At 51.2% G+C, this 27,650-nt stretch overlaps 10 protein-coding genes across 10 annotated transcripts; 5 read left to right on the top strand and 5 right to left on the bottom strand.

The window, feature by feature from the left end:
- Window positions 1-632: 632 nt before the first annotated feature.
- Window positions 633-1,738, bottom strand: LAESUDRAFT_759685 (uncharacterized protein; the record flags this gene model as incomplete). The annotated part of the gene is made up of 3 exons (XM_040912621.1): window positions 633-1,092; window positions 1,150-1,396; window positions 1,453-1,738. 3 exons carry the CDS (start codon window positions 1,736-1,738, stop codon window positions 633-635), a joined length of 993 nt encoding a protein of 330 aa, XP_040763900.1.
- Window positions 1,739-2,253: 515 nt separating this feature from the next.
- On the bottom strand, window positions 2,254-4,814 carry LAESUDRAFT_200320 (uncharacterized protein). Its single transcript, XM_040901559.1, has 4 exons — window positions 4,508-4,814; window positions 3,963-4,445; window positions 3,644-3,905; window positions 2,254-3,589 (listed from the first exon to the last, which is right to left on the bottom strand). The coding sequence occupies exons 1-4, from the start codon at window positions 4,548-4,550 to the stop codon at window positions 2,716-2,718; spliced, it is 1,662 nt and encodes a 553-aa protein (XP_040763899.1). The 5' UTR covers window positions 4,551-4,814; the 3' UTR covers window positions 2,254-2,715.
- Window positions 4,815-4,866: 52 nt separating this feature from the next.
- Window positions 4,867-5,856, top strand: LAESUDRAFT_680239 (uncharacterized protein). Its single transcript, XM_040905725.1, has 4 exons — window positions 4,867-5,068; window positions 5,127-5,150; window positions 5,207-5,356; window positions 5,418-5,856. Exons 1-4 carry the CDS (start codon window positions 4,949-4,951, stop codon window positions 5,814-5,816), a joined length of 693 nt encoding a protein of 230 aa, XP_040763898.1. The 5' UTR covers window positions 4,867-4,948; the 3' UTR covers window positions 5,817-5,856.
- A 295-nt stretch (window positions 5,857-6,151) lies between these two features.
- On the bottom strand, window positions 6,152-9,989 carry LAESUDRAFT_654224 (uncharacterized protein; the record flags this gene model as incomplete). Its single annotated transcript, XM_040904471.1, has 22 exons — window positions 6,152-6,856; window positions 6,906-6,949; window positions 6,999-7,141; window positions 7,199-7,218; window positions 7,277-7,382; window positions 7,442-7,476; window positions 7,530-7,577; window positions 7,692-7,783; window positions 7,837-7,897; window positions 8,002-8,038; window positions 8,097-8,222; window positions 8,280-8,343; window positions 8,398-8,451; window positions 8,505-8,526; window positions 8,580-8,599; window positions 8,654-8,799; window positions 8,871-8,912; window positions 8,977-9,041; window positions 9,114-9,162; window positions 9,211-9,632; window positions 9,683-9,705; window positions 9,890-9,989. The coding sequence occupies 22 exons, from the start codon at window positions 9,987-9,989 to the stop codon at window positions 6,152-6,154; spliced, it is 2,424 nt and encodes an 807-aa protein (XP_040763897.1).
- Window positions 9,990-11,023: 1,034 nt separating this feature from the next.
- On the top strand, window positions 11,024-14,010 carry LAESUDRAFT_726366 (Acetamidase/Formamidase). Its single transcript, XM_040909020.1, has 25 exons — window positions 11,024-11,237; window positions 11,318-11,331; window positions 11,400-11,418; window positions 11,471-11,490; window positions 11,555-11,616; window positions 11,672-11,704; window positions 11,758-11,868; window positions 11,930-11,964; window positions 12,023-12,059; window positions 12,111-12,158; window positions 12,216-12,496; window positions 12,555-12,571; window positions 12,628-12,706; window positions 12,769-12,774; window positions 12,826-12,852; window positions 12,910-12,987; window positions 13,043-13,075; window positions 13,131-13,161; window positions 13,215-13,245; window positions 13,301-13,352; window positions 13,410-13,419; window positions 13,479-13,493; window positions 13,546-13,595; window positions 13,657-13,710; window positions 13,764-14,010. Exons 1-25 carry the CDS (start codon window positions 11,193-11,195, stop codon window positions 13,839-13,841), a joined length of 1,266 nt encoding a protein of 421 aa, XP_040763896.1. The 5' UTR covers window positions 11,024-11,192; the 3' UTR covers window positions 13,842-14,010.
- Window positions 14,011-14,511: 501 nt separating this feature from the next.
- Window positions 14,512-17,106, top strand: LAESUDRAFT_726365 (kinase-like protein). Its single transcript, XM_040909019.1, has 14 exons — window positions 14,512-14,745; window positions 14,804-14,916; window positions 14,978-15,042; window positions 15,095-15,168; window positions 15,222-15,440; window positions 15,498-15,728; window positions 15,781-15,828; window positions 15,882-15,980; window positions 16,031-16,065; window positions 16,115-16,154; window positions 16,208-16,268; window positions 16,331-16,338; window positions 16,392-16,415; window positions 16,468-17,106. Exons 1-14 carry the CDS (start codon window positions 14,614-14,616, stop codon window positions 16,879-16,881), a joined length of 1,563 nt encoding a protein of 520 aa, XP_040763895.1. The 5' UTR covers window positions 14,512-14,613; the 3' UTR covers window positions 16,882-17,106.
- LAESUDRAFT_199939 (uncharacterized protein) lies at window positions 17,078-18,020 on the bottom strand. The gene is made up of 5 exons (XM_040901556.1): window positions 17,843-18,020; window positions 17,500-17,793; window positions 17,382-17,436; window positions 17,270-17,322; window positions 17,078-17,206 (listed from the first exon to the last, which is right to left on the bottom strand). Exons 1-4 carry the CDS (start codon window positions 17,925-17,927, stop codon window positions 17,277-17,279), a joined length of 480 nt encoding a protein of 159 aa, XP_040763894.1. The 5' UTR covers window positions 17,928-18,020; the 3' UTR covers window positions 17,078-17,206; window positions 17,270-17,276.
- A 1,078-nt stretch (window positions 18,021-19,098) lies between these two features.
- LAESUDRAFT_654312 (uncharacterized protein) lies at window positions 19,099-19,709 on the bottom strand (the record flags this gene model as incomplete). The annotated part of the gene is made up of 2 exons (XM_040904475.1): window positions 19,099-19,497; window positions 19,557-19,709. Coding segments are annotated over 2 exons (552 nt in total), but the record flags the coding sequence as incomplete, so codon positions are not given.
- Window positions 19,710-21,482: 1,773 nt separating this feature from the next.
- Window positions 21,483-22,209, top strand: LAESUDRAFT_714511 (uncharacterized protein; the record flags this gene model as incomplete). The annotated part of the gene is made up of 3 exons (XM_040907072.1): window positions 21,483-21,776; window positions 21,837-21,995; window positions 22,018-22,209. The coding sequence occupies 3 exons, from the start codon at window positions 21,483-21,485 to the stop codon at window positions 22,207-22,209; spliced, it is 645 nt and encodes a 214-aa protein (XP_040763892.1).
- Window positions 22,210-23,302: 1,093 nt separating this feature from the next.
- On the top strand, window positions 23,303-24,802 carry LAESUDRAFT_610849 (uncharacterized protein; the record flags this gene model as incomplete). The annotated part of the gene is made up of 3 exons (XM_040903159.1): window positions 23,303-23,847; window positions 24,319-24,334; window positions 24,710-24,802. Coding segments are annotated over 3 exons (654 nt in total), but the record flags the coding sequence as incomplete, so codon positions are not given.
- Window positions 24,803-27,650: the final 2,848 nt, after the last annotated feature.

Here is a 27,650-nt window from a genome sequence, read left to right as displayed (position 1 = left end):
TGCACCAATTCCTGAGCTAATAAATGGATGTAGAATGGATAGCGAAGTTCGTAATGATTTCGACGCTGGTCTTGAGGCTTACGTAAGGGGAACATGCGCTACCACCGTGTGAATTCAAATAACCTTTCTGTTATTTGGAATGAGTCCGCTCACAGATGCCGAGGTAATAATGAGACTTTTGAAGTGTCTGTTGTGCGGTACGTGCCAGTGCTTCATCTATTTACTACTCGCCGCCCTGCCTCTGATCATGATTCAGTTACATATGCTGGGGGAGGTGCTTCAACTGCAGCCACTGATATCTCCCTCAACCGGTTTACTTCCATTTGTAAAGCGTTGAGCATCCTTCTTATCTCCGTCGAATCATCTCGGGCTTGTAAATTGGCTGCATCGGGGCGGGAAGCGGACCTATCCACGGCAACGTTTCTGGCCATTGACTGGTGGTACCACAGCTCAGCGGCTTGCCGCTCCGAGGTGTCGCGCATCTTGCGCATCAGCTTCTCCCCATATCGGGACGCATATTCCTCCTTTCTGGCTCTGCCTGCCCGGGAGGTCATTGATGAACTCTCGGCAGTAGCGTTCGACGTGGCGATTACCGAGATCGAAGCCCTCGCGACGTCGTCCGGCGTCCCGAACTATGTCTCCTGGGGCGCGGACCAGGATGATATCGCAACTTCCTTTGGCATCGGTGTCACAATTGAATGCACAGGCTGATGGGTCGTCGGGAAACCGAAGAATGGTTCCACACTGATGGCGAGCTGGCGTTCAAGGAGGCCTCGACGACGCGGGGTAGTTTCACTCATTGTGCGGGATCTGATTGCTCCGCCTCCGCAGTAGTGATGCATGTAGAAGAAGGCGAGCAGGCCAAGAACAAGGACGCTGATGCCGCCGACTATACCTCCAGCTATCGCACCAGTGGGGCTTTTTGACGACTTTGATGAGGTAAGAGCCGGTATGGAAGAACTTGTAAAAAAACTCATTACACGCGAGGTGTTTGGCTCATAGGTGCGCGTCGAGGACTCAGAGTATGTGCTGGAACTAGTACTCGATATGCTGAAGGTCGACGAAGATATGACTTCAGGCTCCGTATCGTATCTGGAAAGATTGCGTGAGATTAACACCAAGTAGCGAATGATGCAGCAGGAGACGAACGTATATTGTGCCCAGTCAAACAGCGCGACGGAAGCATCGACGTCGTTCTGCAGTGTCATCACCAACGTGTGCTCCCGGTTCTCCATCGATGTGTTGCTGTACACAGTGACATTGTAGGACATATAATCGTCGGATTGGTGGGAAAACGCTCCGACGTAGTCGCCATCCAGTTCCAAGGTCAGGCTCACGAAAGTCGTAATGTGCTTCTGGGAGTTTGGGATGATGCAATACACCCAGATTGCGGTACCTTTGGTTCATCAGCACAAGTATCTTGCCAAGACGTATTGAAAGTGGAGTATATACCATTAAACATCAGAGTGACATTGTGAGGTTGATCCCCCGGATGTATCGTGGTGTCATGCCAAGTCTGGTCGAATGTCTTATCCTTTTCCGGTTGTATAGCACACCCAGGACATTGAGGCCCATAATTCCAGCTTGGCTGGTAGATCGGCTGCAGACCTGAGACCGAGTCGCCATACTCGTCGTCAATCGTAAAATTGGTGGGTATGGGTGACCCAAGTCTTGCTGTCAGGATGAAGGCTAGGTAGATTATAAGAGACTTTCGCAGAGTAGGTGCACCGGAGCCCATCGTTGATCGACTTGCAGCGATAGCTTAGTGGTGTGCTGGGCACTGAGAGGAGAAAAGACCGAGGCAATAACTGTGTCATTCCATGTGTATGCGCCTATCAAGGGCGGGATGACATCTAACGAGGTGAGCGGGGAGTTCCAGTGGCAGCGATGACTAAAGTTTGCGCTGCACGCATTCATCGCGGCCACGACAAACGCCTGGTTTTCTACATAAGTTTTCTCCAGGGAAAGTAATCAAAGTGAAGGGCTTGCCTACATTCAAACTCTGCTCTGCTCGCGATCCTGTTTGCCCGGAATTGTCATGAAGCGAGCCATCAACAGAGATCTTACATCCGCTGATGATCCGTAAGCACCGCCTTTCGTAGTCAAATTAGTCCAAATCATGGCTATGCGCCGTGATTCTTAATTAGAAAAGAGCCGGGTAGCGGTCTGAGCCTCACTGATACCGCGTGGCGCGAACCTTCCTCGACACTGAGATGACTTAGGAGTTGGCATGCGGATGTCGGGCCTAGCAGCAAGACTTCTTAGGGCAGTGGCAGAGAATGACTTCACTGTTACAGACCTCCGCTTCCGGAGGACAGAGACCTTGTGGTGGTATGAGTATGAAAATCTCCGGAGGCCACAACGGGTGCTTGAAATCGACTCGGAGTGATTGCTTTTCCTGCTGACTACCGCCCGCGACAGCAGATTCCGGGAGGTCTGCACAGGCAGGACTGTGAATGAATCACTGTGCCAGAGAAGGCCGCACGCCGAAAGTATCACAGTACGCAGCTATGCACCTTTTTCTAAACCCCAAGCTGCATTGTGCTCCCAGACCTAATAGGACCAGCTATTTGAACGTTCCAGTGCGACTGCCTTCCCATGAACAGTCTATTCGACTGCAAACGGGAAACTACGTATATCACGATGTCATCAATCGATTTCAAGGACATGTTTGGTTTGCTGAAGCAGCGTCTGTATAGCGTGTGTGCCATATATCTAGCGCTCGGACTCGGACTCCTGCTTCTGGTTCTGTGGGGAAGACAAGTTGACCTCAGCCACCTTCAACCGATCTAATTCCATCTGCAAGGCGTCAATTTGCCTCTTCAGCTCTGCCGGACTGACATGCGCTCGTGCGGAGGGTGCGTCGTGAAGAGATGTAAAGATGGGCCCATCCCCGGCAACGCTGTCGGGTCCCATCTCTTGACGTTGCAGCTCAGCAGCGTCGTGTATCTGGCGCATCGACTCCTCATATCGAGCTGTGTGTTTCTCCTGTCTTGCCGGCTTTGCCTGAGAGGCTGTCAACACGCTCTGAGCGGAAGGGGTCCGTGTCGTCGTGGAGAGCATCGAACTCGGAGCGTCGGCTAAATCACTAGCCACCGGGTAGTGTGTAGTAGGAAAGTATGTGGTTGGGGATCTACAGACGGACGACTGTGTGATTGCTCCGGGCAGCATCGTCACGCTTGAGTGCAGGGACGCTGCTTTAGAGGTCGTGGAAAGGTCTAAAGTTGACCCCAGCTTGGCAGCAGATCCGCTTTCATCCAATCCCTGACCATGCGAATTCCCGTGAGTCATCTTGCGAACCCAGGCTGCCCCACGTCTGCGATGACACAGGAACAGAACGAGCAGGCCGAGCACAAGGGCGCCGAGACCGCCGCCGACACCTCCGGCTATCGCATTGACAGGTGTTCGTGACGAATCTGATGTACCGCTGGAGACCGGAACGGGTGTGGAAGATGAAGAGCTTGTTATAGTTGACGAGGTCGACTTATTTGCGGACGTCGATGGCATAGGGCGTGAGCTACCGGAACCAACTCTCGAGCTGCTGCTGGTCGACGAAGATCCTGATTCAGCATCGGGGCCCGGGTCATACCTGCAAAGACTGTTGAAGATCACCTCTTCGTGAGTGACGCGGCAGACGACATACGTGTATTGCGCCCAGTCAAAGAGCACCACAGAAGCATTCACGGCATGTTGCGGCGTCATGATCAAAGTGTGCTCCCGGTTGTCCATCGACGTATTACTGTATACGGTGACATTATATGCCATGGAGGCATTATTGAGCTCAGGCTCATGGGAGAACGTTTGAACATAGTCGCCGTCCAGTTCAAAGCTCAGATTGACGTAGGTCGTGATCGTGACGGTATCTACAAAGTTGGGGATGATGCAATACACCCAAATTGCGGTACCTGTAATACGCCAGTGAATTGTTTGTTTATGATAAATATAAGGAGTCGCATGTATACCATTGAAAGTGAGGGTGAAGTTGGCAACTGGATCTGTTGTTTGGGTCGTCGTGTCGTGCCAAGTCCGATCAAATACGAGTAACGTGTCGGGATGAATGCAGCACTCAGAGCAGCGAGGACCGTAATTCCAATTGCCCTGGTAGAGCGGTATAAGCCCTGTGACCGAGTCGCCATACTCGTCGTCGATTGTCCGATTTGTCGGTTTGGACGATGCGAGTCTCACTAGCAGGACGGAGACTATGCAGACGAGAAGAAATTGTCGCAGTCCGATTTCGGCGGAGCGCATTACTGCCCTATGCGCAGCAGCAGTGGGAAGTACGATCGACGGTTGTGATGAATATAAAGAGGACGGTCGCGACCGCATTTTATCCCCCCCCAGCCGTGCAACTATGCATCTCCCAACCACGCTGTGGTCGCTGATGAGATGAGCGAGGAGCTCGATGACGGCAAGATCTTGCATCATCGTAGCCGTGGCAAGTACATCTGAGCATGAATCAACTTCATCAAAAGCGTAACAGGAGAATGAACGTGGAGGGATCGCATACAGTCGAACAATGTTAGGCCGATCGCTAACAGCTTCAGATACATACAAAGGGAGCATCGTGGACTACCGATTCATGAAGTCTCTCTTGCATGCCCCCGTTTAGGATTGCTGCTGGATGCACAGACCTCGCGATGACATGGTGAGAATATTAGGCTCTTGAGTCGTTAGCTCATCGTGAATGGCAAAGACAGTCCCAATGACTTGTCCTAAAGGCGATGCTAAAAGCTGAGCCGAGCCAAGATGCATCAGGGATATGGCCGCTGGCGGGAGCAACGTACAAGATGCCCAGAAGGAGATCGCGGTCACGTGCTCAGAGCTTATCGCGTTCTCGCAGTGGCGGTGGCGGGCTGCAGGCTAAATCACACCAGTCCCATGTCCGAGTCACCGATATGCATTCGATCCTGCACATCTCCTCCTCCTTACACTCGTCTCAGCGTGGAAGATGTCTGATGCAGTGACTTTTGCGGCCTTTTTCTACGGCACACTCTTGCATCCTTCCATCCTTCGTCGTGTTATCGGACACGACGGCGACGAGCTACAAATTTGTTCTGCACTTTTACTTGTAGGTAGAATCGAGGTCGGATTTGGAAGAACTGACGGAATGATTTTCTTGTCCACAGGAGCATACGAGGCATCAGATCAAAGTTGAGGTCTTGACCATCTCTTGACCAACATTGGTGACTGATTGTGGCTTCGATAGCATGCAGACTATCCTGCCGTGATTCCGTACAGCAAGAGCCGTCAACTATTTGATCGTGACCTTTCTCCTGAGGAACGTACAGTCCGCGGGACTCTCGTCACGGGCCTCAGCAAATCTGATGTCCAGCTTCTGGACGTTTTTGAGGGAGACGTGAGCTGCTCGCTTCATTCCCCCCTTTGCCTGAAGTTCATGCGCACATACTCACATCCAGCAATATACACGAGAATCTGTTCCCGTGCATCCGCTCGGATCATTCATGTCGCTGCATGCCTCCATTTTCGACCCATCCGTCGCTCCGCTTACTGCACCTCCCTTGCCACCGCTCGACTCACTGTCTCCCGCCATTCCGGCGCAGACCTACATCTGGGCTCAGCCATTGTCCGATCTGTCCCCCTCAATCTGGGAGTACGCTGACTTCGTTCGCGAGAATGCGTGGAAGTGGGTCGGAGACGGTGCACGTGGGAACACAGATTACATCGAGGTGGATCGCAGGAGGGCGATGAATGGAAATACAGCTAGAAGGGAGGTTGTTGACATAGAGGGACAGGACAACAAGACTGAGAAGACCTTCATAGAGGTATCGAAGACCCCGGATTCGGTAGAGGTGTAGTTCATCGGGAAAATCAAGATTCCACTTATCTATGCTTGATGCACTTGATCGTGTGCTTTAAAATACCGAAAAGTCACGGCCGAGTGCACAAGTCATCCATACGGAACTCCACATAACTGAGGGACACAGCAGAGAAGGAGCCTTTCTTGGTTGATGAAGAACATCAAGATCGTGATCTTGCAGCAGACGTAACACTGGGATGTCCGTTAACTGAGGGTAACCCCCCTCTCCCCGGAGATTCTAGTATTAACGCAATCGTTCATAAGCTAGATATAACTGCGGACCGAGATATCATGAGAAGTCCATCAACGCAGCTCCATAGCTCGTCAAACGCATCACGCGCCCAACTTCTTGCACAACCCGGTCAGCAAATCCTCAATCCTCTGCTGTCTAGACTCGATATTACCCAACCGCGTCTCCCACACCGACATATCCGTGCCCTGCTCCTCTGCTTCCTCGGCCGTCTCCAGCGGCTCGCTGCCGGACTTCGCATCTGGGCTCGATGACAGTGGCTGCATGTGCTCCAGAATCGCCGGTTGCGAGGGAGGACTGAAAGTCGGGAAGCGCCTGAATGCCGTCTGCTGTGCAGAAGGGCTCGCATTGGGCACGGATTGCGGCGTCCCGAACGGCCTGCGCTGGATTGATGACAGGCGACGGCGCGACGCAGGGCCATAGCTGACCATCATGCTTCCAAGACCGTTATCTGACGGATGGCGGTCATGCAAGGTGTCGTCCTCCACTACCAGCGGCTGAAATACTTGAGCAAGAGGACTTGCTACGTCCCGTCCGAGCTCCTGGCCACGCGTGAGAAGGGTATTGACTCGCGCGCGTGGGAGAGGGATGGATGAAGGGCCTGGGGCGCGCTCGCTCTTGACCGGGGACCGCGTTGGAGTGGCTGAAGGTCCGGCGTTGACTGGTACCTTGAGCCGAGAGGATGTGGATAGACGGCGTTGGCGGCCAGGGCCTATCGCAGAGGTGTAGGCTCCTTGGTCATCATCGGACTCGAGATCGTTGTCCTCAACGTCTCCGAGCTCGAAGATCTGCGCAGATGAACATTGGACTGAGGCAGTCTAAGAACTAAGGACTCACGGCTTCGATATCGGCGTCAGGACCCGAAAGGCCCTCGAAGAATGCTGTTTTCAATGTCAGAGGGCGCATTCTCACTACATTGGAATTACCCACTCAGGCGCTTGATTGAACGAGGCAATGTGTCGAAGACTTTGTCCGCAGCCGCCGTGACTGTCTCATAGAACGTAAAAGTGCCAGTCCGCTTTGCTTGTCGTTCATACCACGCGATGAGCAGCAATATGGGGAAACTCGTGAGTCTATCACAATAGTGTCTTGTGAGGAACGTTACTGCATGAAGAAGGAGCCACGAATACCTGATCATGAAGACGTTGACCTTCCATTCGACTAGATCAATATCACCCTTTGAACAAAGAATGGATTGCCCGATGTACCTTGTGGAACCAACGAGGAGTAAGAATATAGCTTGCTGGTAGCATTATACACAATGCGACAAGATTGATTGGCGGCTGGTATGAGAAGAGCGGGTCCGCCTTGACGCTAGATAATCCGATGTAATTAATCAGTGAATGGACTTATCATTACCAACGAGGCCGTACCCCTCAATAGTCAAAACAGCACGACGGAACATGGCCTTGAGAAGCTCTGTCAGTCATCCTATCCACCTTGCATGCAAGGCAGTCTCACCTCAGCAGCGGCATCGTCGTTGATGGTGGCGAAGGTGTTTGATAGGATCTGTACACAGGATGGTCAACGACTGGTCAATGTTTGATGCGACAATCACGTACCGATACCAACACTGCACACGTTGGCGAACACAAGACACATGAACAATGGCAGCATCGTGACGTTGTTGGAACACGCACCGGTCAGCAACAGCGTGTTGCTCAAGCACGCGTACGAGACCAGCATCACTGGCCCAAACACGGGGTGGAATTCGGCTAAATTGCGTTTGTGAGACAGTTCGATCACAAACAGTCACAAGTAGACGTACAAGCGTTATCAAATCCGCTGGCATCAAGACCGAACCACAGGTCAAGCATCCACCATGCAATCTGTCTGTAAGCTGCGGTGTCAGTTTGGATGGCAATATTTTTTGATCTATACGTACCCTGCTGAGTATCTATGAAACGTTTATGTCAGAGACGTGCAATAAAACATGGCAAGCCACGTACCCGGCTTGATTTCTGCTAAGCCTGTAGAATCACTGAGGACAACAGGAACAAAACTCTGATGCATGAGTTGTGCACTCACGTCCAAAGAGCGTATAAGAACCCTCCGAAGCAGAACACGGCAATCAACATGAGAGCGACAAACTGCACGATCATCGCGCGCAGAGAGAGCACCATGACATTGTTCTTCAGCGTAACGAACGCCAGCCTATTCATTAATGTTTAGATAAGACATCGTGCGTCATCGGATAAACTGAATGCTCACCGAGGAAACATCAGGACCGCAATGACTGCTAGGAAGTCGACACCCGCGAGACTGGCCCGCGGTTCTGTCGCAAGTACGGCTTAGAGAGGGATAAATTTATAATGGAATGCTGACTCACTGTGGTGATATACGCCAACGAGCCTGAGAATGGCATATGTACAATACAGTGTGACTACACGATGGTTTGTGAGCTGAAGCACCGTGCCAGCCCGAGAAACAACATACTGAACGCTAGATCAAACCCATTCTACCGGGCCTATCAGCGTTGGCAACCGTGGCATGCGAATGTAATTAACAAACCCAAGTCCCTTTGAAATATACTAATAAATGCAAACGTCAGAAGCATAATGGTTGTTCCAGTCTCATTCTCTCACCTTTCATTCCATGCTCCTGCATGGCAGCGACCTTCTCAAGCGTGAATCCTAGTGCATACACCATGAATATAGCCTCGGGAACGTTGATATAATCTCGCTCGTTGAACTCCAAAGCGAATATGAACAAAATAAAGAGAACAAGAAAGCTAAGAACAACAATAAAAGCGGAAGAATCAGTTCGGATCTAATGTGGTAGTGCGAGTTCACACTAGCGTACTTCGTGAATTCGAGCACTGAGCGGATCGCGGGCACTTTGAGACTTTCAAACAGCACATTAGTCCCTCAATTCTGTGGAGGCAGAGAGCAATTTTGCAGATACATACCGATAGTGGTCAAGAAGTGGTGCTTTGTGCGGGTCATAGAAGTGTATCGGCGTTCGTTTGTAAGTCTGCCAGCGGTATTTGAGGGACTAGTAAGTATAGCATGGAATTGGGACAGATAGTCATGCAGCATCACATACATCCGAAAGGATCGAACGACTACTATCTGCCTGATACACAATCTTGCCACTATGATATTGCATAAGCTTATATGCTAGTGAAGGTCGATCTTTTTACCTCCAGATTCCATTGATGACCTTCTGGCATGCCGAGCTGCTGGTGAATCGTTTCGCTTGGCCCAAAATCGCCAGCTCAATCGCATTGCCGACACGTTCTTCCAGATCGTCGTCTCTCTGCTCCCGAGCTCGTTCCAGTAACCCTGGTGGCGCTCCAGAGTACACAGGCCAGCTCGTCGTAATAGCTAGTGCAAGCTCCAGCATGTTGTGTGCATGTTCGCGCAGGCATCGTATGGCGAGAATCTCACAGAGCATTGCGCGTGTTCGGGACAGTGCGGCAGTGGCGATGCGGTTGTCACGGTAAAAGTAGACGCGATTGAGCAAGAGACAAAACACAACAGATAGATTCCCACTGTGTTGGTAGGCATTGTACTTCTCTTCAAGTGGCCGGACCAGCGTATAAGTCAAGTCAGGTGCAGTCAACTAGCACGTTGTAAGAAGCTGCAGATGGATAAACAGCTCAACGTGCGCACCGCGTCATACGTTAGGGGAGTATCTATAATGCAGCAGCAGTTAAGCATTGATACTATGAACAACTTTCTCTCTCATACCGATGAAATGCTTCGAGATCATTCAACATGAAATGAGCAGGTTAAATACACCGGTGAATGGTATAGACGCTCACCATCACATCCTGTCCATCATGTAAGTTCTGAAGCTCGTCGCAAAAAAGACGAAACTCACTGATCTAATCACTTGGATGATTGGGTATACCTCGGTATCGGTATCATGAGCCTGAGGGCTCAGGAGCGGTTGGCGCTCTCCTATCGTTGCGGTCATCGTTTTTTTCCGGAGCCAAATTGTTATATCAATGTCCGACAGACGAGGCTATCCGTCCGCTTTGTCGCAGTTTTCAAAGAGCACTGGCCTAGCATCGATCACCGGCGCAAGCACGTTCGTCGCGGGCGAGGAGATGCGACGCCACCCAAAACCCGACGCGTTCATCTTCACTGGTGGTCACGTGGCTTACGCCACAGCAATAAAAAGCGCTCGAGGGTTCACGGAGTCAAGGCCGCGAAGTTCGAACTCAACTCTGTCCCTCCTCATCCTCATCCTCGGTCCGTACCTCATGATGCGGGAAATTTGGGGCCTCGCGTGCGTCGAGCTGAATGAAAGATTGCTTGAAAGGCTTTCGAGTTTCTGCTACTGGCCTGGTGGCGGCACTCATGCTGGGAAGTCCCATTTTGCTCGACTCATGATGCCACCATCGACCGCGTTGCCGACTGTTATCAACAGAGCTCACAAGATCGACTAGGATGCTCATGAAAAGGGGCGTCTTTGAGTCCACTCACTCTCGGATGCTCGCAATCTTGATGTGGCCGGCTCAATCGCATAGATCTGAAGTGTTATCATCTCGGGCACTTCGACAACCAGCGCATTGTCGATATGGGGTTTGGTTCTCCAGAAATTCCCCCTTCTCAAAGGTCCCGACGGCTGGACCGATGACGGAGAATAGGACTGGGACTTGTGTTCTGCATCAATTATTGAAGCTTGATAGCTAGAAGTTGGCCTCAATCTCCTTCGAGCGCTCGAAGTCCTGACCGCATGGCATCACACCCTTGGAGTAGGAATGTTCGTCGATGCACTACTTGTGGCCATTTTACTGTTCCTGTCATGCACGCACGCTCTGTATACATGAGAACGAGGAACTATTGGCTTGGTCACATTTCTGCCTAGACTTATCTCGCTACATGGATCTCTCTCACGGGCCAGAATCTAATGCAAACCCACTATTCTGTACCTGCCGATACCTGCGATATCGTTACACTTCTTATCTGGCGCTCATACATATAAGTATAAGACAAGCCCTGGGAGAAGTCTCGGGCCGCCGTCTGTCCCGTTTGGCCTATCGTGAACCCGTCACACGTCCAGTAGAAGATAGATAAAAGCCCCCGACGAGAATCCTGATTGCTTCGAGCTCCCAGCCCAGCTTGAGATCCTCGTCTTGTAAGAGAGCTCAGATACATCCACACGAACACTAAGATGGCCACAAAGGCGAACTCTGTACCTCATCCCACTCTCATCAAGGTTAGTCGCCTGCACGTGCAGATATGCAAGCGAATGTTCTGATCTGGTCCTTCGCGAATGATTGCCCATGTCGCTGTTAGGTGGACCCTTTCATGTACGTCCTAATTTAGGAAAGCGACCGGTTCGCAGACGTTCACACTTGTTCATCCGATGCTATTCTAGCCCTGCTAACCAGCAGAAGGTGAGCAATGACGATCGATAGAGATATCTCATAACTAACTAATGACGATCAGGGCATCCACAACCGTTGGCAGTGGGTACCCCCTCCGAATGGTGCTACTGATTCATCTTGAGAATTGAGCACGGTCCTCTTGCAGCCCCGGTATCCCCGCATTCGCGACCGTGAAGCCCGGCGAAGTGTTCAAGATCGAGTGCGTAGGTGAGACCTTTCGTTCATTGGTCACTACGGTGCATGGACTTACGTATGATGGCAGACTGGACTGGTGCTCAGATCGGCAACAATGACTGTATGCACATCACGGTCTTGTCTTACTGTTTTCCTCGGCAACGAAATCTATAGACAGCGACGACGTCAAGAATATCGACCTTACAAGAATTCACAACCTGTCGGGACCCATAGCTGTTGAGGGTGCAGAGCCTGGTGATTGTCTCGTCGTGGATATTCTCGATGGTAATGCTTCGCCCTTGGGTTATAAGTCTGATAATGATCTTAACGCGCGTTTAACATTCAGTGACACCTTTCGAGAAGATGCCATGGGGATACACTGTGCGTATCATGTTGTGCCGCGGTAATATTACTTTGAATCGACTGTCAGCTTGAGTAGGGAATTTTCGAACTTGAGAACGGTGGAGGTCTCTTTGGTAAGATCTAACTAGCATCATAAACTGTTTATCGTGCTCATCAAACTGCAGCACGCGAATTCAAGAGCAAGGCTGCTAAGGCGATCTGGGACTTCAAGGGTCAGTATCAACTACTGTCGCTCTACGATCCTCCGGATCTCATGCCTGTTCGCATAGGTGTCTATGCGACATCCCGCCACATCCCTGGCGTGCGCTTTGCAGGCGTCTCGCACCCGGGCCTGATCGGCACTGCTCCATCAGTAGAGCTTCTCGCGACATGGAACAAGCGCGAGGGCGAACTGGTGGCGGCGAACAAGGACGCGGTCCCACCCGTGGCGTTGCTCCCCGAATCGAAGGGGGCGTACGTCGGACAGGATCTGCCCGACAATCTCAGGGCGAAGATTTACAGGGAGGGCGCGAGGACCATACCGGGAAGGGAGCATGGTGGAAACTGTGATGTAAGAATGATTACAATGTGTGAGCCGCTCACGCTGATGGTGCTGTTCACTCTTTCAGATCAAGAATCTGTCGAGGTGCGTGAGCTGCAAGTCTCCTGCGTTGGACGGTGAAGCTGACAGACAGTCGTTAGGGGCTCGCGGTGCTACTTCCCAGTGTTTGTGAACGGCGCGAATCTTTCTGTTGGTGACCTCCACTTCTCTCAGGGTGACGTGAGTGTCTTCGTCTTTCCAATGTTCGCATCATTCTTATTGATGATGGCTTTGCGGCATAGGGTGAAGTAAGTGTGTTGTTTTCAAGACCATGAGCCACGCTTATCGCATGCACTTAGATTTCTTTCTGTGGAGCAATTGAGATGGTACGTGGCATCGCAGAACAATTTAACAGGATTGTCACAAATGTCGGTCATATGAAGGCCGGCATCATCACGTTCAGTACAAGCATCATCAAGGGCGGTGTCGAGAAGTTCGCTATGAAGCAGCCCATCTTCCTGGTGTGGTGCATGACATCAAATGCTGGGCTGCCTGGCTTATCATCGTATTCGCTAGCCTTCTCCAGTTGACCCTCTGTACTCAGCAAAGGTACGGTTCACGTCACCAGCTGCTTGGCCATGACTACTATTGATATTCGCACTAGCTCATCTTTGAAGGAATCAGCGTCGACTATCGTACGTGACCACGTACAACTGTTTGCATCGTGATAACTCAATCGTTCATGCAGATGGAGATGGCAAGCAATACGATATGGATGCGTGAGTATCATGCTTAAAGTACAAGCTCAGCAAAAATATGACACTTCGAACACAGGACCGTCGCGTACAAGCAAGCAGCACTTAACGCCATTGCGTACCTGATGAAGGTAGGCCTCTTCTCTATATTTCTGTAGACCTCGTCGGATTTATCGCTCCTCTCGCAGATCGGATACAGTGCGTATATGCAGCTCTGATAACAAGCGACGTGTTGACCAGTGACCGCTTCACTAAAGCTCGAGAACAAGCATGTCAGTACTCATATGATAACCACCGGCTGTGAATGCTGAATGTTGTGTACAGACTTGCTGCTCTCCGCAGCGCCTGTGGAATCTCACGTCGGTGCTATTGTCGTACGTCTGCTGGCTCATATCATGCTTTCAAATTATCACTCACCACCACGATGATCCGCAGGACTCCCCGAATGCTTGTGTAACGCTCGCACTGCCCTTGGGAATCTTTGAACACGTGCGTGCAAGCATCTTAGGTACGAATAATATGCTGAAGTCATTACTACGCAGGACATTTTGCCGAAGGAAGAAGGGCTCACGAAGAAAGATTTCGGCCAATGTGCGATCCGCAGCGATGGTGTTGTTTAGGCAATGATGAAAACAATGGATCGCATCAATGTATTTGTGAAGGAGCTTGCGTACGTTGGCGTAGAATATCTCATGAACGATGCTTTTTTGTTGTGTTTATCGTCGGAACATCATGGAACGCCCACCTATGGTTCGTCAGTTGACTATTCGATATCAATAATTGCATATATATGTTCGTACTCTGTCCGAGTGCACAGGTAGATGCCTGCGACACATCCGAGACAACTCGGTGCACCGCATGGCCTCACTAAATATGACGCCGTTTTACAGCTCATTCGAAGATTGCGGCCACGCAGGGTGGCAGGTCGCTGGGAAGAAGAGCTGCAAATGACGATGGGTCGAAAAGTCGAGCTGCTCCGAGTGTTTGCAAACATCGCCAAGTTGTAACTTCAACGCCACTCAGTGTAGCGGCATCCGATCTATTTCCAGGCTCCGCTTCGGAGTTGCCGGAGTCCCTGCTGTGGTGACCTTGATGTCAATAGTGCTTCAGGCAATCCTCCGACTCGCAATAAAAAAAATTGACCTCCAACTAGCATCAGGATCGAGCCACAAGACCTGCGGGACCGACACAAGACTAATGCAGTCGCCGCCAAGTTAGTACTCCGATTGCCTGTAATGGCTGCATGTATGTACGTTTGTGGGTCCGCTTTCTCCACGTTCCTACCAGCGGCAATCATTGCCAATCAGTTGCTGCCAGTACTTCATTGTTGTCACGGGTTTATCGACGATCCATGTGTCGTCCAGCCCTTGACCACGCCTCACATACCCAACCATGAGCCAACCTCCTAGTCCGTCAAAGGGTGAAGATCGCGACTCGAACGAGCGATATCTCTCTCGCCATGGAGAAGGAGTGACGCTAGTGAAAGAAATCCGGAATTGTTGCGCTAATATCATTGTACGCAGGGTCAGTGGCGTTTTCTTTGGAAAGCGCGGTGATTTACTCACCATGACGCGAACTGCAGAAGCAATGTCAGGAACTAGCAATGGATGTCTCCGCCCTTTTCGATGTGCTCAAGGATAATGTCGGATACCTAACTTCTGCGGAGTTGCAGCAGATGCTAGACGAGATAACCGCGTAGGCCTTTCGCAGAAAGATTCAATGCAGGCTGAACTGACCGTACTTTAACTTGGAACAGGATCCTCACTTCGGTCTATGCTCGTGTTCACGAATGGTCTCAATACGGATTCTTACAGGCATTTTGTAGGTGTTGCATGAGCGCATTTGCGCATGATCAGCTGAGCATTCGCGGTAGGGAGAAGCGGACAAGTCGGATATGGATTGGATCAATGTGAAAAGGAAGTTCGCACTGCTTTGAACAAATGGAAGGTACGCGCTGGGCATACATAATGTTGCGTTCCAAATGACGAAGGTCATATAAGATGTCTGCTGCTATTTCACTCAACAACACACGCAATCCATTGGTTCTCATCGTGATGCAAGATCCGGAAGAGTGGCCAAAGTATATTGCGGGGCACAGAGCAGAACTCTTCAAATTCACTAAACAGTTTCTACGAAAGCGACCTCTCGTGGAAGAAGCCATAGAATTGCATAAGCTGGGTCATCCAGCAGCGGAGCGGATGATGGAGCTCAGCCAATTGGTAAGTCGTTACCAAGGCCGCGGAATTTTCGAGTTTTCTCATAAATGTTATTGGCAGCTCCTTCAACTACCCATCCAATCTTCCAATGCTGGACGAGCCGCGATTGAATATTTGACACAGGAAGACTATGACTCATATAGAGATAGGCTGGTCAGGTTCCAGCATCTCACAGGCATCCCACCGACCATCAAGCTGCTTAATGGGCAAATCGAGAAGCTCGGTGATGAGCCCATAGAATGGGGTAGCTATAGCCAGCTATGGAATGGTCGCTGGCTTGGCCGTATCAAGGTTGGTCGTGAAGATATATCGGTCGGGCAGCATGTACACTCACATATTGCAGGTTGCTCTCAAGGTCAACGGAATCGAGGCATTGCCCAGCGTGAAAGTTGTCAGCTGATTTCCATTATGAGGCGATCGATTTAACCTCATTTTCGTCCACAGCGGTTTGACAGAGAGATGGCGGTTTGGTCAAAGCTGAAACATCACAATGTCCTTCCTTTCTACGGCATAGCGACGGACCTGGGTCCCCTCGTTCACATAGTTAGTATCCTCTATAATCGCTCGTGACTTGCATTGGACAGGCTCTATAGGTCACACCGTGGTGCTACAGGGGAAATGTTCTTCAGTACGTGAATTAACGCTAACAGGGGGTGCGCTGCTTAGTCGCTCTTCAGATTCACTGAAAACAATTCGGGAATTGACAAGACACGTCTTGTGAGCAGTTTCATCAGCAACTTGCTTCTCTGAGATTCTCACTAAGCTGTCAGCTTCTGGGCGCCGCTCGAGGACTTCAACGTCTACATGCAGAAAATGTAATTCATGGAAATGGTCAGCGTTACCGGGAGTTTCGCTTCTATCGAGCTGCTAACAGTCATTCATTGTGTCGACAGTGAGATGCGTAAGTGCCATATTATCTCTATACTTTGCGATGATTTCAATCCGATATGGCAGACGAACATCCTGGTCACCGACGAGGTTCGTCAGAAGTCTGATCGATTATTTCTGCGCTCACTTGTGTCATCGTTAGGGTGAAGCCTGCATCTGCGACTATGGCATGCTGCCTATTTACGCTGAGATCACAAGTAAAAGTCCTTCAGATGTATTGATGCAAGCCGGCTATACGCGTTGGATGGCTCCTGAACTAGCCGTTGGTGCTACGTTACTAGGTCCTAACACTGCCTGTGACGTTTGGTCATTCGGAATGGCAGCGCTAGAATGTTACACAAGCCATCCTCCGTATGCCGAGATCCAGTCGGATGGGCTCGTTACGAAAGCTCTCTATAGCAGAGAACATCCCGACAGGCCGCAGGATATGATGGCAATAACAGATGGAGTCTGGGAGGTTCTGGTTAGTTGCTGGCAGAAGAAGCCTGGAGATCGCCCGACGATGGATGAAGTAGTGTCCCACTTTTATCAGATCGTGCAGGCGATGCCCGATTAGGTCGCGGCGAATCAGTCATTATATGCAGTGTTGGATTTGTGGACTTCTGGTTGAGATGAAGTAGCGGCCCTAAATGACAAGGCGGATGAACGGGTAGGCGACAGTAAGGTCTTGTTACATAGGCACACACAGAGTATTTTTTTTGCTTGATACGACTGTATATGTCCTATACATGTCATACACTGCATGACAGATTGACGGCCAAAAGTCTGATTTATTCCTTCACCAAATGTTCCCTCGTAGGGTCCTGCATCTGTTTCGGCTAATAAAGGGAGAGTGAAGATCCAGTTTCAGTTCAAAAATATGGAGACAGTCTAACGCGCCACTAAGATGATGAATTAGTCGGTTTCACTGCCAACGTTGTCGATGGTGCTAGAGCATGCCACACCTGAAGCCTAATAATGCTTGAGCTTGCTGTACTCCTGTTCAGAGGCATTGACCCTTGTATTAGAGAGCTCGTTAATGCTTGTCCAGATTCGTGACACTGAGAACAAACGTACAGTGTTTGTATGCTGCAAACAGTCATATTCAGGTCGGTCTCTGTTTTACCATGACCTATTAGGATAGTTAGCGATCACATTGTGCATGGATAAATATTGAAGAGGGATTGAGACGAACTATCGTGCATGGGTACCGATGCTATGTTATTTGTATGCGTAGCGAAAGCGTGCTCGAAATTTTTGCCGCGCGAACAAACGTTTCCATCCGTAGAAGGCGAATATTGTCGCTGAGTCGTGGTCGACTCTACACGCACTGTATTTTGCACAGTGTCCCGCATGCGTCGTATATCAGAGTAGGGCAATTGCCGCAGTTGTTTGAGAAGGCATCCAGCCACGTCTGATTGAAGATAGACTTCATCCGGTCTGCGACGCTCTCGCAATTTCACAAATAATGACAGTAGTAGAACGATTGCTGTGCCATGTAAGTGCCTTATGTCATGCGCTGCGAGAAGTGAGCTCACCTTCGCACCCTGCAGAGAAGGAGGCACTGAAGGATTTAACACAAAACAACATGTCTCGGACACTGCCTGGAATATTGCCACCCATCGACACATCAGTGGCAGCCAGAAGTTCCAGTAATCGGAGAAAAATCGAGGCGTCATCCGGAGGAATGGAACGGAGTAAACGTTTCAGGCACCCTAAAATGTTTGACAGCACTGGATCAGAGGGATTGGCATCGACTGGTCGTGACTTGACAACATCAGAGAGCATATCGATCGCTGTGTCACCTAGAGACGAACATTCGGATGCAACTGCAGAGGTATCAGCGACTGCGCTAGTTTGTGAACAGAAGAGGACATACGCTCTTCTCCATACCGAAAACGTTGTACATGTTGAGTGAGAAGCTGCAGTAACTGAAGACGATGTTCTGATGACATAGCGAGAGTTCTATAGTATTCACTGAGGGTGTCGTATAACGATCGCTCGCCCGGCTGTAGGGAGCTAAGTTGTCCTTGCAGGACGGCCGTAATTCGGAGACGTTTTGAAGATAGCGGTGTCGGACTGAACTTGCTGGAACGCGTCAAGCGTTCGTTGGATTCGAACCTTAAGACTTCTTTGGAGTGCAGATTCGAGAGAACGTTGATAGCCATATAACCGACAGAGATTGTGGATCTGACGTCCTATGGTCATGTGAACAATAGTACGTTAATAAGACGAGCGTTGGATGTACAGCATTTCGCAAACCCACCTGTTTGTTGACATAGTGCTCGAAGATCGGCAGAGCAATCTCCAAAGGCAAAAGTTTGAGGAAGTGCTGCAGTACTCTGTCCAGGAAGTCTCCCTTCAACGTCTTATACACAGCATCCAGTACTACAACTGGATCGACGTTTGAAGCGATCTCGTTCAACTCAGACTCTTCCCTGTCTTCCCATGAAGGGAGACTGTCCGCTGACTTGTCCTCCACCGAGTACAATTCATCGACCGGCAAGATTTGTGAGGCGGCGACAGAACGCATATTCGCCCATGCCCGGCGAACCCATCGAAGACCTGTCGCGTATCTGCTCTTCCATATACGGAATACTTTGTAGAATCCACGAGACATCGGTGATTTGTAAGGGGAATGTCGGCTCAAGGATGGCGTGATAGCTGTGCCAAAAGCGAAGGACAGCAGGATGATCATCTGAGCCAGTATCGCGCACGCCACCGCAAGGCTGGTTTTCCAGAACTGCAGTACCAAACCAACGAGGAAAAGCATCAAGGCAAGTTGCAATAGTATCGGCATCAGATTCACTATATCTTCCACATGCCATTGGTCGAAGCCGGTGTGGCGAAGATACCAGGCAGTAACGCTCTGACGTGGGTTCACAGGCACGCCAGCAACATGGTTGTTGAGCCACTGTTTGATCGTGATTCCGATGGAGGCAGCCGCGAGACTTATCACCAGTGCAGAGAACCACAGCGTGTTTGTGGCGACATCAAGACGGGACACAGGCTCAGGGTAAGAAGCTGGATATCCAGATAACGTAGAATTGATGTGGCCGGAACTGATCGCGAAGCTGCTCAGCTGCGCTGAGATGTGCATGAGGATCTGAGCAGTCGAATCTGTCGGTTGGGGTTGTAGGCTCTTGTAGAACTCAACATTGAATGCAGTGACAACTGCAGAGAACAGACCGGCCTTGATATCAGGTTTAGTGAACCGCTCGAGCAATACTGGACATCAGGAGAAGGACTTACAAAGAGAAGGAGTGTGTCTATTCCTTCCTTCATGTCCTGTATGACATCTTTCTCATGCTTCCAGAGCTCGTCGGCACACCTGGCCCACGGAGTAGAGGCATCGAGTGCAGTGCCACTAGTTGTCTTCGGACGTGCGCTTTCCAACTGGGCCATGCCCTTGCGCACAGGATCGACAATTGGCTTCTCCGTGATGCGAGACTGTGCACGTTTCAGTTTTCCCCAGTCGTCGACAGTACTGTCGTTACGTTGTTTGTCGCTATCGTCTGCGAAGTAGCACGTTCATAATATTAGCTCTTCTGATGATGTACACAGCATGCTCGTACCTGTCCGATTGCGGGCACTGTAACGATTGTCTGGTGAAGCAGGCGGTTGAGCCGCGGAGTGCATGCGCTGAGCCTCAATGTCATCTACAGGCTAAAGCTCCTGTCAACGCCGCTAAAAACAGGGCCTCAGACCAGACCCACCGTGGTGTATGCTATGGCGTCCATGACAGAATGTGGAGAGGGAAAGAAAAGTGCTTCCTCACGGGGTGCTGCGTTGACATGTAGCGAAGACCGGACCATCTGATAAGGCGTCAAAGCAGACCATTACAATTTCCAGATAGTGCGTGGTGCCTGCCAGCCAACGAGAAGGCCTGCGGTTTCGCATGCAGGCACTTCGTACTGGCGGGATTCCAAATCACAATGGCCGTTATTCCTCGCTTGCAATCCGTCTCCATCACGGATCGTTGCCTAGAACCTCAAAGCGTTACACGTGTAAGGATTATCCGAGACTAGCGGACAATAGCTTGTTGTATCTCACCGTGCTGTTGGACATATGCCGCAGTGGCACCCCATGCTTCGGAACGGGCTAACAATTGACGACGATACAAGCAGAGCTGCTGTGTCATCAAACTCATTTGCAAGACGACACGTCCAAGTCAAGGCGCATCGATAAGCGAGCTTTGATGCGGGTAACATGATGTTCAGGTCCCGACTGGAAACTCGAAAGCGAAGCGGTCTCACATAGTGGTCACGTGACAGATACCATAGTATATATGGCAGGTCTTCAAGTCGCTCAGAACAGCACAAGGACAAAGTTCTAATGCTTGATGACGGTACACTACGCTGCTGTCGACGCAAACTCTAGAGCGCGGGAGCGGTCGTATGCAGACCAAGGCCCAGTTCGTACCAACTGAGATCATAAGCCATCACATTTGGGGTTGTTTGGTATTGTGGGTCCATACCAAAACGCCCCCGAATCAACTGGCCGGTAATGCGCGGCAGCGCTGCCGTCACCATCTTAGGACTCGTGGCTTGCTTGCATTCGTTGTCGGCAACAAATAGCTGTATGATTCTCCAGGAATACCAGACATCGAAGGCTTGCACGTATCCGGAGGTCATCACGTAGCAATGGAAGTATTCTGTCAAAGCTGAGATCCGCCTTGATCAGTATTTGAATTGGGGATCTGTGCTTTCGTTCCCTTGGATCTCTGGTGGACAACACCATCAGCATCCACCTTGTACCGATAAGTGGAAGGCAGGAAAGTAGCACGGTCGATATATATCAGTACCGGTACCCTTGGACCCGTAGTCGGCTAAGCGTCAGACAGACACTCGCTCCTACTTCCCGGAATCTTGGACTCCACAAGCTGCAGGCCCTTATACAGCACACCTTTCTCTCGTTGCATTTTGTGCTAGAACGCCGAAGCAGACGGTAAGTTATCTGCCTGATATCCGTCATCCAATGCGCTTCAGTTAGTACATTCGCATCCATTCAACAACACACAGATTATCCTCCTTCGCAGGTATCTTCATGCTGTGTGTAAGTACGCTTTGAATGCACTGAACATAGTGCAGACACGAATAGCTCACCATATTCGTCGAGGATCGGCTCAACGTGCTCTCTACTACCACCCAAGGTTGCTCTCAATCTGTATTGGACAACATGCGCACTGCACTAGCAAATGGGAGGGATCAGTATGCTGGCCTCGAGACAGCCGTCACGGAGCTTCGAGCTGAAAAGGCAGGGGTTGATGAGTGGCTCGAGGAGCCGCGGCTGGTCATCAACACTCAGGGGGTGTTGTCGACGGATCACGTTCACTGCAAGGGGCTGGAAGCTCCGGTATTCGCACTCGAAGGATTCCGCCAACAGCTACCACAGGAGCAAGCGGTCCATGCAGACAAGCATCGCGTGACGGACTCGGTGCAGCTCTCTGCGGCTTTATCCCATGGTTTTGCTGTGCATGCTATCTTCTGTTGGCGATGATGTGACCGTCAATTGCTCATGGACACCTTTGAGCTCGAGAACGGTGGAGGTCTCTTTTTATGTCCTGTCCATGCTGCTCGTGGAATCTCCGCACGCGAGTACAGGAGCGAGGCCGCCAATCCGGCCTGGGACTTCGAGAGTTGGCATCACCTGCACTCTTCATGGAATCTCCTTGACTTCACCGTCAAGAGAGTCACCGGTCATTCTCATACAGATGTCTACACCATATCGCGCTGCATCGCACCACATTGGTGGCGTGCGCTTCGCAGGCACCTCATACCAAGGCCTCATCGGTGTTATCCCATCAGCAGAGCTCCCTGCTTGGACATCGAATAGGCCTGCTCGACGATCTTGGGGTGAGAATCGACAGGGAGGGTGCGAGGGCCGTGCTCGGGAGGGAACATGACTGCGAGTAAGAGCAACGTCTTCCTGTGGCCTCCTGTTCATAATGGACAATCTCTAGACTCTTCAGTGATTCGCGGTGCTACTTCCCGATGTTTGTGAAGGCCAGCTTTTTTTGTATTGGAGACCTCCACTCCTTTCATGTTTATGTGAGTGTCTTGCCATTATTAGTTTCCACTTTGATTCGTGATCACTTTGTCAACATAGAGCGAAGTATGTAAGCACATTATTTTCAATATTATGAGCACAGGTTATCACATGCGCTTATACCTATTTCTGCAGAACGATCGATATGTATGTGGCGTCGCAGAACAATCTGATAGGACTATAACAAAGTCATTTGAAGGATAGTAGGATCACTTTCAATACAAGGGTCATCAAGGACGGTGTCAAGAAGTTCGCCATGAAGCAGCCTAGGAGTCTCTCAGTATGGTATACGAAATCAGATGCTAGACTTTGACTTTGTGACTCGTAAGCGCGTTCGCTAGCGTTCTCCAGTTGACCCTCAGTCCTCCGCAAAGGTATGGCCACCATCGTCATCCGCTTAGCTCCGGCTGTGATGAATGTCTCGCACCAGCTCCATTTTGAAGGAATCAGCGTGGATCATCGGACGTGATCATTGTTGATATAGACAGAGATGGCAAGCGATACGGTATGGGTGCGTGAATTGTTGGAATATCAAGCCTAGCTATACTTAAGTATGGACTTATCAGCTGGTATTTCCTTTTATGTACTTATCGGGCATTAGCGCCCGTAAGACTTTTCACCTGCTTCGCTTGTTCTGCGGGCTTCAGTCCTTCTATCATCAAGGAGCTGAAGCCTGTGAGTACCGATACTGTCCTGGATGAATGCAGCTTACATACTAATGTATCGTAGTTGACTCTAGGTACATACTACTAATATAGTCCTTCTATCATCAAGGAGCTGAAGCCTGTGAGTACGGATACTGTCCTGCATGAATGCAGCTTACATACTAATGTATCGTAGTTGACTCTAGGTACATACTACTAATATAGTCCTTCTATCATCAAGGAGCTGAAGCCTTTGACTCTAGCGTGTGTTCTCCCGTCCACTCCTTTTCCATCCCTTTACAGGTTATGAGCCCTGCCAGCCACTACGAGATGTCGCTCAGCAATCACGAATTGTCAGTCAGGATCCCCCGCCTTGCGGAAGATGGATCGAACTGGGTGCTCTATAAGGAGCAACTCAGGTCCGCCGTGATGGCGAAGAAGCTGGCGCGATATCTCGATGGCCATGACAAGGAGCCTACTGCACCCACGGCCCCAGGGGTGGATTCTGATGCAGACGAGGCATATGCGGATGCATACGACACATGGGCAGCCGGACATGAGGTGATCAAAATGCTTCTGTACCAGACGCTACCGGAAACGCTGAAACTCCGGATTATTCCCGAGAAGAAGGCGTCCGGAGCTTGGAAGATAGTCAACGCTGAGTATGACAATCGCGGTGACTTCGTCCAGGCTGAACTGCTCCGACGCATGCATGCTCTCTGCTGCACTGAGGAGAAGGACCCTCGACTGACCCTAGATAAGCTCCAGAAGCTTAAGGCTGAGTTCACAACAGCTGGCGGTGTTCTTGACGACAAGCAATACCGCGTGCTCATCATCAGCTGCCTCCCGGAGTCTTATCGCCCCATCGCACGCACCATCCTCTCAGCTGCTCACCTGGCTTCCATCCAGGCTACTGGCACCACCACAACTCCCACTCCCACCATCACATCTGACGAACTCTTACGCCAGATCTACTCAGTTGCATGCGACGAGTTCACCCTGGACGAGTCGCAGAGCACTGCGGAAGACTCCGCGCTCATGACGAGGTTGGGTGGCAAGGACGTGAGGAAGACGTGCAGCAATTGCAATAAGCCTGGCCATCTGAAAGCGGACTGCTGGGCGAAAGGTGGTGGAAAAGAGGGCCAAGGGCCACGGAGCAAGAACAGAGGAAGGAAGCATGACAAGGGCTCCGGGGGAGCCAGTGCGAATGCGGCAGCAACAGGGAATGACGAGGCATTCGCATTCGCCATTGCAACTGACTTTTCGAAGGTCGAGGGAGCGAAGCTCCTGAAGCTCACCAGAATTCTCGATTCTGGTGCAAGCCGACACTTCGATCCGGTATGCGTGAATTTCATCACCTTCTGGGAGACCGAGCACAAGCCGATCACTTCAGCCAACGGACGTATCTTCTATGCCACAGGCAAAGGCAATGTTTGCATCGACACTGTACACAAGGGAAGGAGCGTGAAGTTTACGCTACGTGATGTTCTCTACACACCGTCCATGCCCTTCACTCTCATCTCCATCAGCCACACTGCGAAGGCTGGCTACGCCATCCGTTTCGAGCGCGATGGGTGCCATGTCGTCTCCCCTCGAGGTACCACCATGTTTGTAGCCACCGAGCGCAACGGTCTGTACCCCCTACCTGGATCGCCGACCCCATCAGCACCCATGAAGAACACAGCGTTGACGACGACGCTGTCACTCACCGAGTTCCACCATCACATGGCACATGCCCATGCCCCTGTCCTCAAGAAAATGGTTGAGGCCAATATCGTCACCGGAGTGCGACTCAAGGACTCGACCACTGATTTCTGCGAACCATGCACAAAGGCAAAGCAGACTCGTGAGTCATTCCTGAAGGTGCGCTCGAGCCTGCAAGTGACCGCGTATGGTCAGCGCGTGCACACGGACGTATGGGGGAAGGCACCAGTGAAGTCCCTAGCAGGCAAGGAGTACTACATCTCCTTTATAGACGATTACTCAGATGAGGTGATCATCTGCCCTATTGCCCACAAAAGTGATGTCCTCACTCGTTACAAGGCCTACAGCTCGTGGACAAAAACTCACCGAGGTGTCAAGGCCATCAAGGAGCTGCAGAGCGATAATGGAGGGGAGTACATGAGTACAGAGTTCCAGACTTACCTGAAGAGCAAAGGTACGCACCATCGCCGGACTGTGCATGACTCCCCGCAGAAGAACGGCAAAGCCGAACGCATTAACCATATGCTTGCCGAGCACTCCCGCATGCTACTCTTCGACGTGGACCTCCCCAAATTCCTATGGGCTGAGTCCGCCATGCACACTGTGTGGCTTCGCAACTGCACGACGACGCACAGCACCCCTGGGTCGACCCTGCACGAATGCGCTACTGGCGAGAAACCCCATCTCGACCCCCTACTGTGTTTTGGATGCACTGTATGGGTGCGTGTTGATGCAGCCTCGAAGCTCAACCCGAAGTCGCATCCAGGCCACTGGGTTGGGTTCGATGCGCACAGCAAGGGCCACCGCATGTACTGGGCTGACAAGCGCAAGGTATCCGTCGAATGTGATGTGCATTTCGTCGAGGAAAACACACCCATCTCCGTCAACGTTCAGCCCGAGGGGGAGCCGAACAAGGCCAAAAGTGGCCAGAATGCGCCTACGGGCACTTCACTCCAACCTCCATTGACCTCCACATCAGCCACGACCATCGCGCCGTCCAACGCCATCCAACTGCCTGTGACCATCCCGAATGAGTCGACAAACGTGAACGCTGAGCCGCCGCAGCCAGAGAGCGTGGCGATCAAGCTGGAGAGCATGCCCGAGCCAGGAGCTGAACGTCCTAAACGTGTACGTCAGCCATCTCAATGGATACGTGACTTACAGTCAGGTACCGGCACCACTGGCAGACGCGGTGCACAGCGCGTTCCGAGGAGCATTCTCAAGCACACGAAGCTCATGCAGGATCAGCCGGAGGACAAGTCCGATGATGAGGGGGAGACCCTCTATGCTCTGGCGGCCATGGCTGGCGACACTCTGTTGTACCGCGAGGTGATGGCCAGGCCGGAATGCGAGCAATGGCGAGAGGCAATGCAGGAGGAGCTGGCGAAGATAGAGGTGATGGGAACCTACGAGCTAGTCAAGAAGCCGGGGAACGCGCACGTCGTTGAATCAGTATGGTCACTCCACAGGAAACACGACGAGAACAACGAGATCACGAAGTACAAGGCATGCCTGTGTGCGCAAGGGTTCTCACAGATCCCGGGCATCGACTTCGACCAGACAGCATCACCGACAGCGAGTCTTGTGTCACTACGACTTGCACTCATGCTCGCCGCTGCTAACGACTGGGAAATCCACCAGATAGACTTCAAAAACGCATATCTGAATGGCGAGCTTGACGAGACCATCTATATGAAACAGCCGTGTGGTTTCGAGGTTCCCGGACATGAAGACTATGTCTGGAGGCTCATCAAGGCACTGTACGGCCTCAAACAGGCTGGTCGACAGTGGTATATTCAGCTCTGTGAGCTGTTTGCTGGCTTGGGTCTAGAGTGCAGCAAACACGACTACGGTGTGTTTTTCGCCTTTGTTTCTAAGGTCATCATCATCATTGTTGTCCACGTCGATGACTGCACGCTCATCACCAACACGATGGCCACCATGACTGATCTGAAGCGGGAGCTCGCTGCACGATTTGAGATTGTTGACCTGGGCGAGGCGCACTGGCTTCTAGGCTTTGAGATTCACCGTGACTGTGCTGCCCGCACCATCTCGCTCTCACAAGCTGCGTATATTGACACTATACTCGATCGCTTCAGCATGACTGACGCCTATGCACTCATGGTCCCAATGGACCCCCACATTAACCTCTTCGGTATCGAGCTCTCAGACGAAGATTGCGCGCACATGGCTCACAAGCCATATGCAAGGCTCGTCGGGAGCCTTATGTATGCCGCTATCGGCACACGTCATGACATCGCATTCGCCACTTCAACACTGGCGTGCTTCATGGCTGACCCAGCGCCCATGCATTGGGAAGCTGCAAAACATGTGCTGCGCTATCTTAAAGGCACACATGACCTGGCCTTGACATTCGGTGCGACAACCGATGGTCTTATAGGTTACACTGACACCGACTGGGCCTCGCAAGCCCACCATCACTCGATCTCAGCGTACAGCTTCCTCTACTCTGGGGGAGCTGTCAGCTGGTCTTCACGCAAGCAGCCCCTTATCGCGCTGTCTTCCACGGAGGCCGAATACATTGCTGCATCTGACGCATCGCGCGAGCTGTTGTGGCTACACGCACTTCTCGCAGAACTCACCTCGCCTCTGGTGGAACCGACACCGTTACACGCCGACAATCAGAGCACAATCACGATCGCACAGAGTGGACTCCTTCATGCACGAATGAAGCATATCGACATTCGCTACCATTTCATTCGTGAGGTTATCGATATGGAACGCGCCATCATCTTGTATTGCCCGACCAACGACATGGTCGCTGACCTTCTTACCAAGGCGTTGACCCGCCAGAAGGTGGAGAAGTTCGCCGGAATGCTTGAACTTCACCTGGCTTGAGGGGGAGTGTTGGAATATCAAGCCTAGCTATACTTAAGTATGGACTTATCAGCTGGTATTTCCTTTTATGTACTTATCAGGCATTAGCGCC

The sequence above is a fragment of the Laetiporus sulphureus genome (genome assembly GCF_001632365.1).
Source record: "Laetiporus sulphureus 93-53 unplaced genomic scaffold LAESUscaffold_22, whole genome shotgun sequence".
In the NCBI taxonomy this organism is placed as follows: Eukaryota; Fungi; Basidiomycota; class Agaricomycetes; order Polyporales; family Laetiporaceae; genus Laetiporus; species Laetiporus sulphureus.
The sequence above is the reverse complement of the archived record's forward strand: the minus strand, read 5'-3'. Positions and strand labels throughout refer to the sequence as shown.